General features: G+C 34.9%; 4 protein-coding genes and 1 long non-coding RNA gene across 11 annotated transcripts; 2 read left to right on the plus strand and 3 right to left on the minus strand.

Annotated features, from left to right (window-relative positions):
- Positions 1-107: 107 nt before the first annotated feature.
- LOC114254717 lies at positions 108-3,829 on the minus strand. Its single transcript, XR_003626043.2, has 3 exons — positions 3,697-3,829; positions 2,578-2,795; positions 108-556 (listed from the first exon to the last, which is right to left on the minus strand). It is a non-coding gene; the product is annotated as an uncharacterized LOC114254717 (long non-coding RNA).
- LOC105829122 (putative inorganic phosphate cotransporter) lies at positions 428-6,177 on the plus strand. 2 transcript variants are annotated; one of them, XM_012667778.3, is made up of 7 exons: positions 428-551; positions 2,307-2,440; positions 2,516-2,816; positions 3,716-3,954; positions 4,364-4,513; positions 5,100-5,477; positions 5,591-6,177. In XM_012667778.3, the coding sequence occupies exons 1-7, from the start codon at positions 470-472 to the stop codon at positions 5,798-5,800; spliced, it is 1,494 nt and encodes a 497-aa protein (XP_012523232.1). In that variant the 5' UTR covers positions 428-469; the 3' UTR covers positions 5,801-6,177. The 2 variants fall into 2 exon arrangements, with proteins under 2 accessions (XP_012523232.1, XP_012523231.1); XM_012667777.3 differs by having other exon boundaries at positions 2,307-2,816.
- On the minus strand, positions 5,843-8,045 carry LOC105829123. The gene is made up of 3 exons (XM_012667779.3): positions 7,422-8,045; positions 7,209-7,338; positions 5,843-6,862 (listed from the first exon to the last, which is right to left on the minus strand). Exons 1-3 carry the CDS (start codon positions 7,553-7,555, stop codon positions 6,401-6,403), a joined length of 726 nt encoding a protein of 241 aa, XP_012523233.1. The 5' UTR covers positions 7,556-8,045; the 3' UTR covers positions 5,843-6,400.
- A 675-nt stretch (positions 8,046-8,720) lies between these two features.
- Positions 8,721-19,768, plus strand: LOC105828141 (nucleoporin Gle1). 4 transcript variants are annotated; one of them, XM_028191444.2, is made up of 9 exons: positions 8,721-9,195; positions 9,676-9,978; positions 10,240-10,686; positions 10,925-11,015; positions 11,094-11,369; positions 11,586-11,890; positions 12,096-12,474; positions 12,710-13,005; positions 19,459-19,768. In XM_028191444.2, exons 1-8 carry the CDS (start codon positions 9,154-9,156, stop codon positions 12,970-12,972), a joined length of 2,106 nt encoding a protein of 701 aa, XP_028047245.1. In that variant the 5' UTR covers positions 8,721-9,153; the 3' UTR covers positions 12,973-13,005; positions 19,459-19,768. The 4 variants fall into 4 exon arrangements, with proteins under 4 accessions (XP_028047245.1, XP_036149527.1, XP_012521808.1 ...); XM_036293634.1 differs by lacking the exon at positions 19,459-19,768 and adding an exon at positions 15,650-15,783; XM_012666354.3 differs by lacking the exon at positions 19,459-19,768 and adding an exon at positions 13,362-13,675.
- LOC105828138 lies at positions 13,613-19,429 on the minus strand. Of its 3 annotated transcripts, none has more exons than XM_036293631.1 (7): positions 16,906-19,413; positions 15,991-16,614; positions 15,580-15,817; positions 15,009-15,142; positions 14,731-14,860; positions 14,264-14,446; positions 13,613-13,938 (listed from the first exon to the last, which is right to left on the minus strand). In XM_036293631.1, exons 1-7 carry the CDS (start codon positions 17,875-17,877, stop codon positions 13,772-13,774), a joined length of 2,448 nt encoding a protein of 815 aa, XP_036149524.1. In that variant the 5' UTR covers positions 17,878-19,413; the 3' UTR covers positions 13,613-13,771. The 3 variants fall into 3 exon arrangements, with proteins under 3 accessions (XP_036149524.1, XP_036149523.1, XP_036149525.1); XM_036293630.1 differs by having other exon boundaries at positions 15,991-16,608; positions 16,900-19,413; XM_036293632.1 differs by lacking the exon at positions 13,613-13,938 and having other exon boundaries at positions 14,304-14,860; positions 15,991-16,608; positions 16,900-19,429.
- Positions 19,769-19,787: the final 19 nt, after the last annotated feature.

The raw sequence follows: 19,787 nt of genomic DNA on the forward strand, positions 1-19,787 counted from the left end.
TAAAAGTTTAATACACACACAACACACACACATCCACACACACACACACACACACACACAATCATTAAATCAATCATTAAATTAATGAAACCGCATTGGTTTTTTGTGATTTAAAACAAGTGATGTAATTGATGCTATTCAATTACACAATTATAGTACAATGATTAAATGTTAATTTTATTCGACAATTAATGAAAGAAAAAGCAGACCGAGAAGAATATTGAACAGATGTACAATGACAGAGAATTAATTGTACTTTGCCATATATAATGATGTCAATGTTAAAGTATTATTCGATTGTTAAAATGGCAGCAAAACGTGCCGTCATTTAAAGCATACGTTTGAGCGTAAAAGGGTGGGAGAAACGGTTTTCGGTGATAGTATAAAGCTACGTGGATATGGTCGATGGGTCGTAGTCAGTTTTTGTAATTTGCTTCACAGTATCAGCTTCATTAGAAGATTCACTATCATGGCGTCGTCTCTGCGGAGGAAGAGAGTCTCCATCATATCTCTCTCAGAAAGGATGAAAGTCCCACCAAATAAACCAAAAGGTAATCTGTTGAATAATAATATAAATAAAATATATTATAAATGTGTAGGATCTATAAATTAATATAATTCTTACTTCTGAAATAATTCTTCACCATTCCTTAGAAAGATTTTCAAAAACTATTTCATAAATAAATCCAATAAGTTTAAACACTTACAAGATTTGATTGATTATAATTATTCTATATGTACAATGTTTAAAAATATAAAATATTAAGATAATATAAAGCAATAATGCAATATATAAAGTTAAAAAAATTTCATCTTTCTCATCATAGATATTAAGAGTTTGAATAATGTTTGGATAATATCAAGATTTTATCGTTACAAATATTCTGTAAATAATTAAAACTTAATTCAGAATCCGTATTCGAAACGTGCTTATAAGATGTTAGCATAATTTTTTATCATTCTGTCTTTGTTTTATATTTAATGAACAATAGAATGACAAAAAAAAGCGTTAACATTTTTCAAAGCGCGTTCTGAACACGGACAAATATCTTCGATTATACGTTTCTGATAACGATAACACAGGAGATGTAAAAAGAAACAGATAGCTCGATTGTTATTTAATGATTGAATTATAGATAAAAAAAAATTATAAAACACAATTATCACAAATTGTGTTAAAATATGATGCAAATCTAAAATTAATATTGTGCATACCTTATTGTATATAAAGAAATACAATTTCTTATATATTATTCCCTAAATTTATTATATATTAATCCTTCCGATAATTTCTGGCATAAGTATATTTATATTTTATATTATATTGATGTTTCAGATTTCTGTTACTTTGCAAGAAATGATAAAAGATATTATATTTCAATAATTCAATAATTAGTATAAAACATAAATAAAAAATAATTTTAAAAAATTGAAATAACATTAATCAAATTTAACGATAGTTAATGTATCTTTTTGAGAATATTATTTTAAAACTAAAAAATATTACAATATTAAATAAAATTAATCTTCTTTCTATATATATATTATATCTCTCTGTACATTATAATTTCAATTTTTTAACATCGCATTATTATTTCTTTCTTTTAAACTACTCGTTAGTTTTTACTTGATCTACATTTGGCTCAAGACAATCTGGGGAAAATACGTTTTGCAAGTGAAAACAGCATTATATAATTATCGATTAGAATTAATTCTACGCATTCTACGAGTAAACGGTTTGCTTCTTCGGAATAAAGAAAAAAAATCATGAACACGGTTACTAAGATTTTATCGATCGCACTCGCATACCAGCAACTTTTGTGACGCAATGAACAATTGTTGTTGGATTTCAAGCGTAAACACTAAGCGATCAGTCTTACTGACGCAGCGCGGTCTTGATGACAATGACACAATTTGTATTCGATTCCGCGTTTATACGTGACGCCCATGTAAACTTCGTCGAGGGCATCGTAATAAACGCGCTACAAGAATAAAGAACACAAATTACAATTGGAAATAAAAAAATATGTCATGTTTACATTTCCAATAGAAATTGAACTTGGATATTAAGGCATTTGTTTCCTCATAATCAGCTGTGTTCTATTAAAGCATATGATTATATAATTTTCTTCTTTTGCATTAAAATAAATTACTTTTTTTCACCCCAGTAGACACAATTTAACTGCTACATAATTTACAATATACAACAATACTTTACACAACAAATATACTTCTTTTTGTGTAATAATAAATATACCATTACTCGATTTTGATTTAACATCGAAGACTATAATTCCTGCTTGCAGCATTGTTCGGACGTAGGCATAGCCAGGTGGTGCTCATGTGCCTGGGATTTTTCTGCTGCTACGCCATCCGAGTGACGACGTCTGTGACCTTAGAGGCGATGACCAACGCGGTCAGTGCCAATCCAAATTTCGAGGTACGTGTCAATACCGTCGACTATCTTCTCTATTCTCGTGATCTAAAAAGCAAGCGCCTTTCCGCTCTTCCAAAGGTGTTCCACTGGGAGGAGCGGGTGAAGCATTTGATTCTCAGCTCCTTCTTCTGGGGCTATACCTGTACGCAAATACCTGCCAGCATCCTCACTCAGCGATGGTCCGCCCAGGGATTATTTTCGGCGACCTTGATCATCTCCGGATTAGTGACCCTCAGTACCCCCATGGCCGCCCATTATGGTGGTTGGGAGTTAGTGATCGCCACAAGGGCGATATGTGGTCTCGTCCAGGGTTCTGCCCTACCGTGTCTGCACACCTTGCTGTCCAAATGGTCGCCACCTGAGGAGCGTGGTAGATTTTGTGAGTATATGCTTTTAGTTAAATATGCAAACCCAGATAGCACAGAGAGTTCAAAAAGAACTCAATTGTATGTCATCAATTATGAATTCTTTTTAAGATGCAAAAAGAATTCGTAATTGGTAACATACAATTGAGTTCTTTTTGAACTCTCTGTGCTATCTGGGAATATCTTTCATCTTTTGAATAAATAAGTATTTAAATGAATTTGAACATTCGATAGTCACTGCTGTGATTTTATTATATTTATCGAAGACTTTCAAAGACTGCAAGTGATTTTAAGTTGCTTGATTACAACGAATCCGTTAACGTGCTACATGATTCTAAAATAATTTGTTCGGAGTTGCTTAAATATTGACATTTTAAAGTCAATTTTGTTTATTTTACTTTGTCGAGCAACCGTCGCAATTTTTAGTTCTTTGTTTCAATTTTATTTCCAATTTATTTCAAATTTTTTTTTTTAATTAAATAAGTTGACAAACTGGTTACATATTCGCTTTTGCTTGACATTGCAGAAAAGTGATTTGAGTAGTCGACACGTGCAAGTTTGACGCATATAGATAGGAAAGAATTCTTATCGCAGTTTGAAGATATCGAATTGATTAAGCACGTCAAGATTCTCGCGTAAAAGGCTTTTTTTGTGATTAATATCCCACAATAAAAAAAATTCCTACAATTTTCAAGTTTCTCGGACTCTCTTCTGAATTTTTTTCCATTGATAAAACAACCTTCAAAAATTTTCGTACGGTTTGATAACGAGATTAATTACAGCAAATATATAGTTAAAAATTATCGAAAATTCAAAGAAACATTTTTTTTCAATAATTAGGGATGAACAATAATCGTATGGAATTTTGGCACAGAAGAATCATGGTTGCGATACATTTCACATATTTCTCCAGCAATGTTTGTTTATTCTGGCGGCTGGATCGGCAACGTGGTATGCTTGCTGAGCTCCGGCTTCCTCGCGGCATCGTCCATCGGTTGGCCTAGTTGCTTTTATGTTTGGGGCAGCCTCGGCGTCGTTTGCGGTATCTGTTTCTACTTGTTTGGGAAGGATTCACCCGCTGAACATCCAAGCATACCTCTCGACGAGAAGGAATACATCGAAATGAGTCTGGGAGTAACTGAAGTCAATGAGGTAACACATTCTTCCAATGTATCTCAGTGAGAGAAAAGAAAAAGAACAAGAAAAATCGTATCAGTTAATCACTTGAAATACGAAAATTTAAAATATAAAATTGAATATATTTAACAATATTAAACTACACACACACACACACACACACACACACACACACACACACACACACACACACACACACACACACACACACACACACACACACACACACACACACACACACACACACACACACACACACACACACACACACACATATATATATAATATTAGATAAATAAAAGATTTTAGATTTAAAGAATCTCTCTCAAAGTTATTTTATAAATTTTATTTTTAAGAAATAAGAAATCACATCTAATTAAGTTTCGTTTTCACATTTCTCACACTGTTCTCTCTTCGCTTTCAGAAACCCTCCACTCCGTGGAAATCTATACTGCTAAGCGTACCGGTCTGGGCACTACTGATAGTGCAATGCGCGCAATCCTGGGGATTCTGGATGTTGTTGACAGAAATTCCATCCTACATGACGTCAATCATGCGTTTCGATATTAAGAAGGTCAGCATTTTTGAAGAACAACTCCTGATATAATTTAAATTCTCCTCTTTTGTTTTACGTTTTTACAAGATTTCGGAAAAAACCTTAGAGTTAGCCTTCGAATCAAATCGTACGTGTTTCGATTTTAATAAATCGCCGCGTTTGGAATATCAATTATTCGATGCGTATATCGACGAGATCACGTTGGAAAAATGATTAATATGCCATTTAAAATTTAGGTCAAGTTTAAATCTTTGAATCATCAGAGAACAATGTGAACATCAAACCATTTCAATGTTACAATCAACGATTGAAAAAGAATTAATGAAACGTCAGAGTATTTCTTATAGATTGCTCTTCGCATATAATTATATTTTTTTACATTAATGTTAATATACATTTTTAAAAATTGAACTTGATATAATGCTCTCTTTAACATCCTGCAAAAAATTTAATTTTTAAATTTTATTAATACATTCAATATAAAATATTTAAAAATCAAATCTAATATTACTAAATCAGTCGATACATCAGTCAATCTGAATAAGAAATATTTTACTAAATTTTTATTATTAACTAATAAATATTAATTACGTATTTTGCACAGAACGGTATGATGACGGCGTTGCCCTATTTTTCGGCGTGGCTCTGCGGCTTTCCGATCAGTTACATATCTGATCTCTGCATCAGGCGAAACATCGTGACAACCGAAATATCTCGGAAGATCTGTAATACAATCGGCCACTGGTTGCCTGCGGCTGCGCTGGTCGGGTTGGGTTATGTGAGGCAAGATCAGCCGGAGCTGGCCGTCGGCATCCTCGTGATCGCTGTATCTTGTAACGTCGCCGCTTTCTGCGGTCACAACGTCAATCACATGGATCTCAGCCCGAACTTCGCCGGTCCGCTTATGGGATTCACGAATACAATTGCGTCCGCCTGTGGAATCATTGCGCCGCTGGCCGCCGGGTTGATTATCAATGACTCTGTTCGTAACATTCTTCGTGGCATTGTCCTGTTTCGATCCTTACAATTACAAAACAATTATTTGCATTGCTATAAATTTAATTTTTTGTTTCATCGTTTCTCTCTTTTATTTAGACTAATATACTGGAATGGAGAAGCATTTTCTTCCTGTCGGCCGTAATATACACGGTGGGCAACCTAGTCTTCATCTTGTTCGGTACCAGTAAGGTACAAAAATGGAACGATCCAGTTAAAAGCAAGCGGGACAGCGCTGAATGGAACACATCGAAGATGCCGGTGACCATCGCGACGATACAGGAAAAGGAACTCGAGAAAATTCCATGACAAACAAAATAGAGAGACTTACGCGACACAATACTTGTTTCCTTTTTTTTATATTTTATTTTACAAATTATTTGTTTAGTTATCTGTGTGGATGTGTAGTTTGTATGGTGACAAACTTCTGAATGACTTAGAATATTAATGTTATCTCGAAAGCGTGTGTACAAAATACAAAACGCCTTGACTAGAAACTGAGTGTAAATATCGCTCGAATATATACATAATTCGATTATGTATGTAATTGCATACATAGAACGTGTCGAAGCCGTTTCTTTTTAATTTTGCTTCAAGATAGGAAGCTGAGGAATCAATTCCTGTAATTAATTTCAATTTTGGATTCTGCGGTCATGGAAATGTATCGCAACTCGTATTGAAGAGCATAGAATTTAGCTTAATTTAAATAAATTCGCATTTCATGTAATAACAAGATTATTTGACCTTATTTAAATAGAAAGATGTGCTAAATAGACTGGCGAGCTGCTTAATTCTATGTCTCATACAAAAAGAGTCGACAGGTATCAAATCTGCCTAAAATATTTGTCGATCAAAGCCTGATGTAATTGTACAAAAACGTATTGCCCCTATTTCGAAATCTGGGCTACCTCAGTCTTCCTTTGGATGACTCTGCGAGGTCGCGTTGGTCCAAATAGCATGCCCGATGAATATCGCGCCAACGATCGTCGTCAGCAGTGTGGCGCAGGTAACGAGGAGCGAGAGGGAAGAGTCACCGACCGGTATAGGCCAAACGTAGTCGTGATCGTTCAACATGCGATACGGAATTTCACGCCACTTAGCCATCAAGCCGACACATGGCTCACATAGGTCGATCTTCGATACTCTGTGGTCTCGGATCCGCTGCTGGCATCCCAGCAGTAGCCTCGCCAACGGCAGAGTAACGTTGACGTAGCCGCCGGTTTCGCGTGCGTATCGGTAGCGTTGGTGAATTGGAATTGTCAAGCTGCAGGAGAATGATGAGCTTACGGATGTGCAAGTCGTCACATTCTGACAACCTGCCTTTTCTGCGACTAGCTCGACATCGGTCTCGCCGACGGAGCATATTGTGCTCTATAATATTGGCAATTAAGATGATCAAACAATTAAGGGATTAATCTGTCAAATAGTAATATATATATTTGTATCTGTTATATGTAATATAGACTTAATATAGATATAATATAGACTTAGATAAGTGTAATTTTTACTTTCAATATAAATTGAGTTTTATTAAACAATAAGAAATTATAGAATATTAAATCAACATGCATAACTTCAAGATTTGCAATATTAGAAAATAATGTTAATAATTATCTTCCCATTTTGTGCTGAATATAATAATCAAAACTCGACTAATTTAAAGTATAAAGTTCACGATATTTTCTTTTAGTTACATTAATTAACAATTAAAACGTACCGTTTCTCGTCTCCTCAGCTCTGCTATTTCGTCCGTATTGACGTACAATGCCGACGGCAATTCCAAGTAAATGGCAGCTTGACAGCCGTCTTGGGTGAGATTCTTGAAGCGTACGCGATAGTTCAACGTCCTGAAAGAAAGGGGAAAACGTCAGATATTTGCGCACATGCAGGATCGCTCGTTGTTTACACACAAGTCTACGGTCTTTCTAACCTATGAAACCCGTTTCCCTCCACGTCGAGATCGATCTCGGCCTCAACTCCTAAGCAGACCTGCACGCAATGCGTACCCAGAAGTAGTGCGACGACGACTCGCGAAAGATTTGTTCTGCGGACGTGTGCTGTCATTTCTGTCGTAACTCCTAAGATCACCGCATACCCTTGATATTTATGTTTTACGTACGCGAGATTCACCGGCCATCACTACTGGTCATTACGACTCATTACTGGTCATTGCCCCGATTGCTCCGTGTCTCATCGCGGTATATACGATGTATACAAATCCTATATATTAGATCAGAGAGGAACCTGAGCCTGAGAGCGGTGACAAAAGTCATCGCGTCGTTTTAGATGTTTTCATCCATCAGCGCCTCTATGTGCACAAAATGTGCACATTGAATTATGTAGTCAAATATCTATGAAATATCTATGTAGGTAATGTGTATAACTTTTTGGGTCTCTTCTATGCTATGTTCATGTTTATTTGGTTTTGTTTCATGCTATACCCGTAAATTTTACAATTATATGCATTCATATTCTATGCTATGTTCATGTTTATTTGGTTTTGTTTCATGCTATACCCGTAAATTTTACAATTATATGCATTCATATTTTAAATCTGTTTTATGCAAATGTGTATAATCGTGTTCTATAAATGTGCAATACCACGATATTAATTCAAATAATTGATTTGATAAAAATTCACTCACCGATTGCTGTCGCTGCTCCATATTCGCAAATTCTGTTCTTACAGAAAAGTTAAAAATTTGGCTATTGTATGGCTTTTAACCAATAAACTTGCAACTTTTCTGTTAAAGCGAGTATTTGCGCATACGTTTTCTTGCGAATGAATTCAAGAATCGAGCCCTTGGCCTGCTGCTGATGCTACTGCTGGCTACTGCTACATTCCTTTTCCGGAATACCGAATCGCTCCATGGATGCCGCTTTCTGCTGACATCATCCTGCTATTCCCGAACCGCACATTAATAACGATTGCCCGATACTTTATTCGGCAATCCCGATATTACAGATATCACACACGAGTAAAGCGTAATCCGCGCGCGAGAATTTCACTTGGCGCAACCGTTACATTTGGAAAAATACGCACAATGAATTCTGAATACGCGAGACACGCACGGAGTCGACAGAGCGTTCGATCGGCGCTGGAGTGGCGTACGTGACTGGAGCGCGGAGCAACGGAGCAACATGGCGGCAGCGGCGCAGGCGCGGCGAGTCAACAAGTCGGTCGCCTAGCAACGCCGAGTGGCGCCGACTAGCGCCGAGTCTCGCCGAGTCTGCCTGCCAGTAGTTACGTACGCTACTCCAGCGCCGGTCGGACGTTCTGTCGATCTATTTTGATCTTTCTGAATGTCGTGCATCGTCCATCGGTCGCAATTTCGGCGTTGCGTTGCTCCTCCGTGGATTCCGTTACATTCATTTCCTTTCCCTCCACTCAGTTGCACTCAGTTCAACTCAGTTCTCTCCTTTGTCAATATCACAACGTTACATCACAACTGCTCCGTGAATGAAAAGGTTATTGTCGAAGATTGCGACAATAACAAGTGAAGCGTTTGAATAGCACGATGGATAGACAATGATGGTGTGGGCTTACTATTATTTGGTCGCAGACTTAAATGCGCGCACTCTGATCTCTAGAGATAGGTTAGGTTCACGGATAATCAAGGGTGGTTCATGATCGCACGCTTTTAATCCCGCGCAACAGAATCATGTCGTTTCACTGGGACAGGCCGAAAGTGAAGACCGACAGGGTGAGTCAAGAGAAACACATTGTCCCGGTCTCGGACTGAAAAGATAAGGATTGTATATTGGACATGCAGAAATTGAGATCAACTTTTGCAGATTCCTTATGCTTTTCGCGATTTTATCACATGTTTACCATATTAACGCATTGCTTAACGAGACTTAAATCAAATTCTCCTTAAAATAAATGTGAATTAATAACACAAAACCTTTATTTGTATTTGTGTGTCTGCATTTTGGATGCTCAATTATTAAAAGTCTTTCCTAACAACTAGGTAGTCCATGAGGTCTATTTTGTAACTCTTAATGATAGCATTATTAGGTTGTGCAACGTTTTGTCATATAAAGTACTTGTTCAACAGTAGTATTATAACACTGACACCATCTTCATAGAACAGAAATCTGTTTAACACTTTGATGAGAGGTCAAGAAACCTTAGTCTTGTTTCTTGGATGGCTTTAGATTCAAGTATTTGGCTGTTTGTACAGGTTAACATGGACATCACATCAGATTTCACTCGCCTCAAGGTGTCTGTGTTGGAGAAGGCGTCACGCATATCGGCGACTACAAAGATGGATCGCATCACAATTGGGACCCAGTCGGACCTGTATGAGAAAGATTCTAACAAAGCGGATAACATTGAGAACGAGCAAAACTCCTGTAATATTAAAAGTCTACAGAGAACTATTACTAGTCCCAAGCATAATATGGTAGCTACACAAAAAGGCATTAGCTTTTCATTGAGGAAGATTATACTGGAAGGCGAGCTGCAACGAAAAGAAGAAGTCAGGGTAAAATTTGATTATAAATAATCGACAGAATAGAGTTTGAATGAGACGAATAATTTGAAACCAATGTCATTGTAATGAAATTATATTAAATTATAATTAATGACATAATTATATATTTGCGAGTCGATAAAGCAACAAAGTCTTTTTGTTGAGTGATTGAACACATCTTTATCCATGCATCCAACCATTGTTCAATTGCTTGGCAGATTTAACTTGTTGAACTCACTCGTTGATTGACTCTGGTCATTTTTTGTGTTGCAGAAAGAAATGGAGCGTCGTGTTCAGCATATGAAGGAGAATGGTCGTGCCATTCAGGAGCAAATGGCAAATTCACGCTTGTTGATGGCACGTGAACGCGAACGTCAGAGCAAGGAGAGGCTGGCATTCTGTGTGGCTGAACAAGATCGAATAGCGGAGCAAGAGGAGATCAAGAGACGACACAAGCAGCAATTGCAAGAGCAGCGTGTTCAGGAGCAGAAAGAAAAGGATAAACGAGAAATAGAGGAATATTGTAGGCGTGTGAAAGAGGAGGAATTACTCCAGACTATGCTAGTTCATCGGGACCAGTTCACGGCAAAGTACTGCGATCTCATGGCAGTATTCAAGACATGCAAAGACCAGCAATCGTTCAGTGTGATCTCTGCGACGCATATTGCGAGAGTAAAGGATCTCATTCAAGGAATCGCAGCTTTAGACGAGAAAATCAGAGTAATTATTTAAAAATTAAAATGTAAAAAAATGTAAAAATTATAATAGATATTTTTATAATAGATAAAATTATAATAGATTTTGTTAAATGTTGAGTTACATTTATTAACTGAAAAGAGATAACCATAAATTTTTACAAGTTTTTTCAGAACATTCTGCAGATTTTTATATATATAAGATTTTTTTAATAATTGATAAATAATTAATATAATAATTAGTATTCTTTTTTTCTTTGTAGAAAGGAGAAATATTAGCTGCGGATGTAAATATTATTAAGACTTTGGTTTGTGATCTAAATGATCTACTGAATGTTTTTCATCTAGAAATAGGTCAGTCAAATTATTTTATAACCTCATATTTTTTATCTTGAATAATTTGCATAAAATATATTTTATTATAAACTTTAGAAAAAATAAACGCTCAATATGAAGCAGAATTGGCCTGCAAAACGCAAGTTGCAAGCGAGGTACAGAAGGTCGAGGAGACAGACAATGTTTCAATTAGTTATGCAATGCCTTCTCAACAATTAAACGAGAGCAATGCTGTAGAAAATAAGGACGATCAAAGTTCTGGCGTGATAACAAATCAAGAAATTGCAGTCGCATCGGTTAATGAATCGATCACACCATCCATATCTGAATCCAGGTCGGAAGAAGCAGCTAAAGATTCTGCATGCAAAAAAGGTGCATTAAGATCTCTAAAAATCTGCACATAGAATGTATTTTAACTCTTTCTGTTTAAATTTTATTTATTTGTAATATCCTCTCCCCCACATTCCGTATTTATATCTAAAAAATAGAATAATTAAACCTAATGTAATTTAATTTTTTTATCTAAATTTAGATTTTTATCCAAGTAAAAGATTAATTTTATGATGTATTTGTGATATAAATTTATAGGAAATCTTTCTGAACACGTCGACCAGGAATCATTGCAGATTTACATCAGAAGTCAACAAATCTTGCGACTTTACAAAGAAACTTGTAAGGACTTCTTACAATCAGTAGCTACAAAGAAATTTCGCTTAGAGTGTCAAAAGGCAATCAATATCCCTGTAAACGCTATTTCCGGGGTAAGCGAGCAACATCTGAGAGACAAATATGACAGGCTGCAGAATCTTTTGATTGGAAAATTGTCTCCCAACGTGACGCAATATCCGCAAGGAGCAATCTTCTGCAAGAATCATTTGGCAAAAACAATAGTCGTATGTATATATGTAGTTTTTTAAAATTTATAATTATAAAAGGTGTTTTCAATTATGTGCTCATGATCAGTCTCCACTCTTTTAGAAAAAGTCTAAACTAAATTATGTTAAAGTTTATATTGTTTATTAAATTGTTTTATTATTAGTTTAAATGCATTTTATTATTTTTAAATTATTTTTTAATGAATATTCTGATTATATCTAGAGTCAAGGCGAGACGTTGGTGTCTAGCAAGCCAGAAAGTGCATTTCCTGTGGCGATGATTGTTGTTGCTCTTTGGAACGAGCATCCAGATTTTGGCGAACTTTTCCTGGCGCATCTTCACGAAGCTTGCCCGTTCATTGTACCACTTTTTCTGCAACAGCAAGAGGGTCAGTCTAACGAAGATTATTATAAATCTCTTGGCTGCAAGTATTCCGAAGACGGCACTGTCGAGAAACAGGACAAGTTCCTAAAGAGAATGTCGGGATTGATGAGATTATATGCATCAATCACTGTTACGAGACAACGAAGAGGTATCACCAAGATTCATCCCCATGGTCTTCAGTACACTTGGAGATGGCTGGCGGCTGTTTTGAATACCGGTAGGCGCATTGCACTTAATAAACAAATATTAATGTTCTGTATTGGAAAGCTTTCTTGTCAAAAATAAAAAAATTGGATCTAAAACTATAATAGAAATAAATATTAAAGATTGTAGATCTATATTAAAGATTTTTTATAAATTTACCAATAAAATAAGTAAAATTTTTACAATATTAAATTACATAGGTTAAGTATCACATACGATAACAATTTCTTTTAACTTTTAATTTTTAGAACCACGGGCTGACATTTGTGATTTATGTGCGACTTTGATACTGGACATGCTCGAGGTCGCTGGTAACGTGCTGTGGACCTCCTATCCGAAACAATTCCATAAATTGTTGGCGCTACTGATGGAACAATATTTTCCGCGTATGCGTAATGTTGCGGTTCAAGGCAGTGGACCTCTGTCACGTCTGGAATTGTTTTTGAGCAATGCCTTGAGGAATGGTATTATACGTCCCGCCGACGGAATGCTTCCACCTAACTTTTTGTGATTTACCTTGGGCTCACAACGTAATGACTTAAATGTAAGTTAATACTTGTTATACAAGTCTAACAATAAGGTAAGAAATATATTTGAATTATTTCGATTATATATGATGAAAATTTTAAATTGTTTCGAGCATTATTTAAAAGTGATTTTATACATTTTGAGAAAAATATGATAATTTCAAGAAAAACTTTTCAAATTTTGAAAATTTAAAGTTTAAAGATTATAACATGTTAGAATTTTTTTTTATTTTATCAAAAGTTTGAAAATTACCATATTTTGGGGTACAATTTATTATCAAATAATCATATAAAAAATTTTATAAAAAATCTTATCTTTAACTATATATAACTATATATAATGAATCAAAACAATTTTAAATTCTGCAAACAGAACTACTCAGAAAGTGACAAGAGGAAATCCAATGCCCATTGACATACAAATCTCGTCGAATTATTTACAATATGTTTCAGACAATTTGTACAATTTATGGAGAAATTTTGATAATATTTATGTACTATATTAAACGAATTGATTTGGTATAAGTTGGATCGTGTGTCGTCACAGAAAAGAAACGAAATCGTGTGAATGGGAGAAAGAATGGGAGGGATTTTTTTAACGATTCATAAATATGTATAAATTGAGGAAAATTTGCACGTTGTATTTATTTAGATTTAATAAAGAATCATATTACATGAAACAAAAAAGAGAATGTGTACATGTGTATATGTATAAAATGTTAAAAAAGACAAAACCAAGGAATAATGTAAAATAATTGATATAAGGAATGATGTAAAATAATTTTAATAATAAGGTATGTCAGTCCTTATCACAAGTTTCTCAGCCTTATAGTTATCCTTCGAATTATCGGCAAAACCAATGCAGCCGAAGGGCCATAATCTGTCCAGCCATTCCTTGTGCTCAGTTGCATTCTTCAGTTCTTTGGTGAGCGTTTCGGCCATTTTATTGTCTGAATAAAATGCGAGAAATGTTTATTAACAAAGAGAAATAAAACGAAAAGTCAAAAGCAGAACGCGTATTTTTTTCTTTGCTTCATTCTTTCCGATCTTAATGTTAAAAGGATCTTTTTTTTTTATTTTTAACAATGTTATTGTAATTTTATTTCCTTGATAGATTTTTGAAGTTTTTATTTGAATTCTGAAAGTTTCTTTTTCATAATTTATTATTTCCGTATTATTTTTTTATTAGTTGTGAAAGTGAGAGATCATAAAATCCTTCTAATTTTTAAGAATATCTTTTCTAATATATAGTTAAGGATATATCTTTAGATATACCTTCTGGCGTCTTTTTTATCATAATGCGATATGGTGGTATAGGTCCCAAACTAGTGAGGATATTTAGAGAATCCGCACCGGGTATGTTGTGCTGATGGCATCTGATCACTGGTGATTCCAGAACTCCTATTTCTGTTTGCTTGTCGGCGACCATTTCCAGTACATCGAGCTCTGTGCGTCCTTCTGATAATTGAAAAAACAATTAGAAAGCTAAAAAATTTTATGTGTATCTATTACTAAAGGAAAATTATTCTGATAGGTAATTCAACATTATTTCATATTTGAAATTTGCTCAACAAAATAAAATTCTTTCCTAATGTTATTTCTTCAACTTAGCATTTTTGTTTATATTTCTGATGTAATGAGAAGTGATGTGAGAATCTTGACGAAAATAGATATTTAGCTAATAGATGTATCATTATTAATCGTCTAATCATACATAGATAGATAAAATATATTAAGCTGACCGATTAAATGGCCAAAAAATAAAAGGTTTTCGCCTTTCACGTGTAACTCTTTGAAGAGCGCTCCGGCGGCGGTGAATTGGCCTCGATTTTCCGTAATGGCGCATCTATGCCCTCGAAAACCCGCGAGGTTCTACAATTAATATCAATATTTTAAAATCATGTTTGAAAGAACTTACAATTATTGTTTTTAATTAAAGACACAAATTATTAATATATAATTAACAATATTAATTATAGACTGGAAGGAATAAAAAATTAAAAACATCAAATTTATTTACTTTAATGCGATCATTTCCAACGATTACGTCAGCATATACTTTTGGTGACTTGTTCTTATTCAAATAATGTTCAAAGACGAAGCTTACAGGTAAAAGTTCACCGTCTTTCCAATTTTCGTGCGCTGGCAAGACAGCTGCAAGGATAAATGAATTAGAAAAATAAAATTTGGATTTGTTTGTTATTACTATTTTATATCTTGTAACAGGATAATGTGCATTTGATTTTCTCTGTCACGGACGTTGAACAACGTCCCCAAAATTTTTATCTACTTAAAAAAAAAAAAATTATATTATAGTTATCACAGTTATCACAATTAAATAAAATTGTGAAGACCACGAAGGTGGTGTATTTAAAGCGTAATATCAGAACTATTATATCATTCTATCTTCATCGATCATTAGAAGTAAAATAAGAATAGAATGTTGCAATAGCTTTATAACGCGTTCTCCTAATGCAGCCCTTGAAAGAAAATAATATCTAAATTGACTTTCAGATGTTTTTATGAAATTTTTGTTCGTTTACGTTTCGGAATATTATAGAAGCTTTCTTAAAAAATTCGTTTAGATGTACCTATGTCAACGAATTTCGTAATAGGTCGGTTGATTTTGCACTCGTGTACTAAGACGACCGGCTTTTTCAGGGCAGCTTCGATCATTTCTGCGAATACCTCGAAGAATTGGATCGGTAGTGAGGGTACCAAATGTTGCGTTGCCAAGATCAGAGGACGTTCGTCCAAATTTGGCGCATAAATGGGCGGCCAACATTTACGTTGTAACATATTTATCTCTCGAGCTGATTTCTTCGGCATCTTAAACATTCAAAACTTTAGTTAACGTTCTATCTAGTTTAATCGTTATAGTCTATTTTAACTTGAATTTGTAAATAAAATTTGTTTAAGAAATTTAATTAAATTTAAATGTTAATTTTTTTTGATTTATTTCAATTTATTCAATTATATTTAGAAGTGGTTTAAAAACTTACTAATTGTCTGATAGGTATCATTTCTGCCTTTACATCCTCAATTGTTTGCATCATAGCCTTGAAAGGATTTTTTTCAAACTTTTCAGTAAGCATTTCTATATCATCTATAATATTTTTCGCAGATTTCATCTCATCTTTATATTCAAAAGTATGCATCGTAGGTTTGGACGTTTCATGTAATTGTACAGCTTCAGGATTTTTTAATTCGGTGGAGACTGAGGGGCTTTGGAAGGATACAGGTTTACACATTTGGAATTCATTTAAAATTTCAGACGGCTTAAAGGAAACTTTGGACATACTGCACATTTGGCGGACTTCTTCAATTTTATTTCCCTTGGAAGTGGAAGTATCGGATATAGTCGTGGGCATTTGGCATACTTCAGGTATACTAGAATTTTCAGGATTAATGGATGTGAATGTATCTTTGGATACTTCTCGAACTTCTTCAAATTTTTTTTCTTTACAAACTTCAGATTGTAAATCCTTGCAATTTTTCGACATAAACTTGACCGTTGAGTATGCATGTGGAAACTGTGAATAAGTCGTAAAGACAGAGGTGGTTTCTTCGGGTATAATTTTGAGCACTTTGGTAATATTTTCTTCCAGAACTTTAGAAGCCTCGAGTTGTATAGAATTGGATTTTTCGGATGTATCTTTAACCACTTGACATACTTTTGTAGCTTCGTCATCAGACTTGATGGAAGTAGATTTTTCGGACGTAGTTTTGGACATTTGATCTATTTCCATATCTTTAGAAGCCTCAAGTTTCGTGGAGGTGGATATTCTGGACGTATCTTTGAGCACTTTGCATACTTCTTTAGCTTCATCAGAATCATCAGGCTTGTTGAAAGTAAATTTTTCGGACATAGTTTTGGACGTTTGATCTATTTGATCCAGAACTTTAGAAGCCTCGAGTTGTATAGAATTGGATTTTTCGGATGTATCTTTAACCACTTGACATACTTTTGTAGCTTCGTCATCAGACTTGATGGAAGTAGATTTTTCGGACGTAGTTTTGGACATTTGATCTATTTCCATATCTTTAGAAGCCTCAAGTTTCGTGGAGGTGGATATTCTGGACGTATCTTTGAGCATTTCGCATACTTCTTTAGCCTTATCAGAATCATCAGGTTTGTTGGAAGCAGATTTTTCGGACGTAGTCTTAGGCATTTTGCTTACTTCTGAATCTTTAGAAATTTCAAGTTTCGTGGAAATGGATTTCTTAGGCATATCTTCGAGTTCTTTTTTAATCTCATCAGAATCATCAGGCTTGCTGGAAGCAGATTTTTCGGACGTAGTCTTGGGCATTTTGCTTACTTCCGAATCCTTAGAAATCTCAAGTTTCGTGGAGATGGATTTCTTGGACATACCTTTGAGTACTTCTTTAGTCTCATCAGACTCATCAGGCTTGCCAGAAGTAGATTTTTCGGATGTAATCTTGGGCATTTGATCTATTTTCGTATCTTTAGAAGCATCAAGTTTCATGGAGGTGAATATTTTGGACGTATCTTCGCATACTTGGCATAATTTTTCAGCTTTATCAGAATCACCAGGCTTACTGGAAGTAGATTTTTTGGACGTAGTCTTTGGCATTTCCGCGTCTTGAGAAGCCTCTTTTATGTAAAACTCTACTTCGGACATAGTCATTTTGGATATTTCTGCAACTTCAGGATCTTCAGGTTTATTAAAGACAGACATTTTAGGCGTAGTTTCATCACTTTGAGAAGTTTCCGCATTGTGCGTTTCTGTTACTTTCTCTGCCATCTTCTCGGTATTGTCCATCTTTTTGCTCGAGGTTTGCTTTTTCTTTTTGTACTGTTCTTTTGATTCGGTCTTCTTTAATGCCACATCGATTTTCGTGACAACCGTCGGAAATTTTTGACTCATTCTTGTGAATACGGAGAAAGCACTACACCGGTATTAGAATCACGAGAAGAAAAGGACTGCTACGAGAGACAATAAGAGACTCTCTTAGAGAATACGTTTCGAATCGATCGCAAAGCAGTTACAAACTGTCGATCGGCAGAGAGGTCGTTCGAATATGATATGATATGATCCTTAGTACGTGTCGCGTATGTACATGCGAATGTTTATCATCAGTCATTGCTCGCGTGAGAGCCGCGTGTACCACAGATCGTTTCACTGTCAGAACAATATTGGTGTAGAGAGAGATCACAGGTCTAGAAGTTTTTTTTCTTTTTTTTTTCCTCAACAATATTTTTCTCCTTTTACGATACAGTTTACTTAACGCATTTTAAACATATGAGACGCCAAGTATCGGACTTTTCATGACTTTCAACAATAATTCTAGAGGTTGAAGCGAGAACAAGGAAATTCAATTTGTTTGCAAAGATGCTTGTAAATATATTCCCTTGGCTGTTAATGGTTGTAAATAACACAATTTATATATTAAAGATTTTCGACTAAACTATTGAAATATTTTTAGAAGAAATTGTGTAATCATGATATTCATAATCAGAGAAGATACTTTTTTAAAGTATTTGCAGTATTTTTTATGTTTTCGTCCGAATTGGAATTTTTCTTCTCGTTATAAATTTTAAACATATACCTATTTTACTTTAAGGATGTATGTGTTACATCTTGAAGTTTTATTGAGAATTTGCAAATTGTTTTATTATGTTTGAAGCTTTAAGCTGTAAGCTTTAAGCATAATTTTACTTTAGTTTAGTATAATAATTCTCTTATTAGATTTATTTCATTTTTCTCTTGTAACTTCCCATTGAATATAATTTCCCGTTCGTTGAAAATTGAAGGCGTTAGTCTCCTTGAATTGTATTGAGATTTTGACAGTTGTTTGGCAAGTTTTGCAAACGGACGAAAGTCCCACCGACCCTATTTAATGTGTTCACGGCCGATGAAGACTTCACCCGGACGCATCTCTTGCTCTCGACGATCGTCATCGAATCCGATTTTTTTTTTCTGAGGATCTTTCGCGGTTATCCTGGGCATTGCAATTCAAAAAATAGGAGCTGCGTTTTACTTGCAATTTTGAAATATAATGTTTACGATGCTAAAAATCTCGCTGCGAAATTTTGGGTGAAGAAAGAATTAATAAATTACATTCTTTGATAAATTTGACTAATTTAGCGAAGAATGTATTCCGTTTCATGCGCATCATGCGTGAACGCGCATAATGCCTAATACGAGTGATCCATTCTTTTTCTCTGTTCGAGGTTCATACTGATTTTTAGTGTCATCAATGTCATGGACACAAGACTTTAGTCAATAGTTTCTAATTCGATCAACTTAATGTTTGCAAATAAGAGCGGATTATGATGAGTTGCGAAAAGAGTAATCTACATTAAGATAATTTAAATCGAGTTAATTTATATTAAAAAATTAAATTTAAATTAAAATGTATTCACAAAGAAAATGTGTTCTAAATTAAGAAGCCTTTTTTAAATTTAGCTGTTATTATTTCGGCTTTTTTTCTTTTCTTTCTTTTAGTACTTGTAGTGATAAGAATTCTGCGAAACTTAGAGCGACAATACCCAAAGAGAAATATAAATAACAAAGAGACACCGTCGCAATACATGTAAGGCGTATCGATCGACTTTCCTTGTGTGAAGGAGTCATGTTCTTGGAGGCCTTTCAATTGGAAGTGTGCTATCATGGTTCACGATCCCATGGAATGCACGATGACCGCTCCGCGCCATCGCAGGTGTAATCCGTCAGGTGATGTCACCACGCTCACTCGAGCATTCCCGATCGAACGGCGTGTGTGTCGCGAGTTTTTCATTCCTTCTGGAAAAGGAAAGAAAAGAAAAAAAAATTAA

This window comes from Monomorium pharaonis, chromosome 11 (genome assembly GCF_013373865.1).
Source record: "Monomorium pharaonis isolate MP-MQ-018 chromosome 11, ASM1337386v2, whole genome shotgun sequence".
Taxonomy (NCBI): domain Eukaryota; kingdom Metazoa; phylum Arthropoda; class Insecta; order Hymenoptera; family Formicidae; genus Monomorium; species Monomorium pharaonis.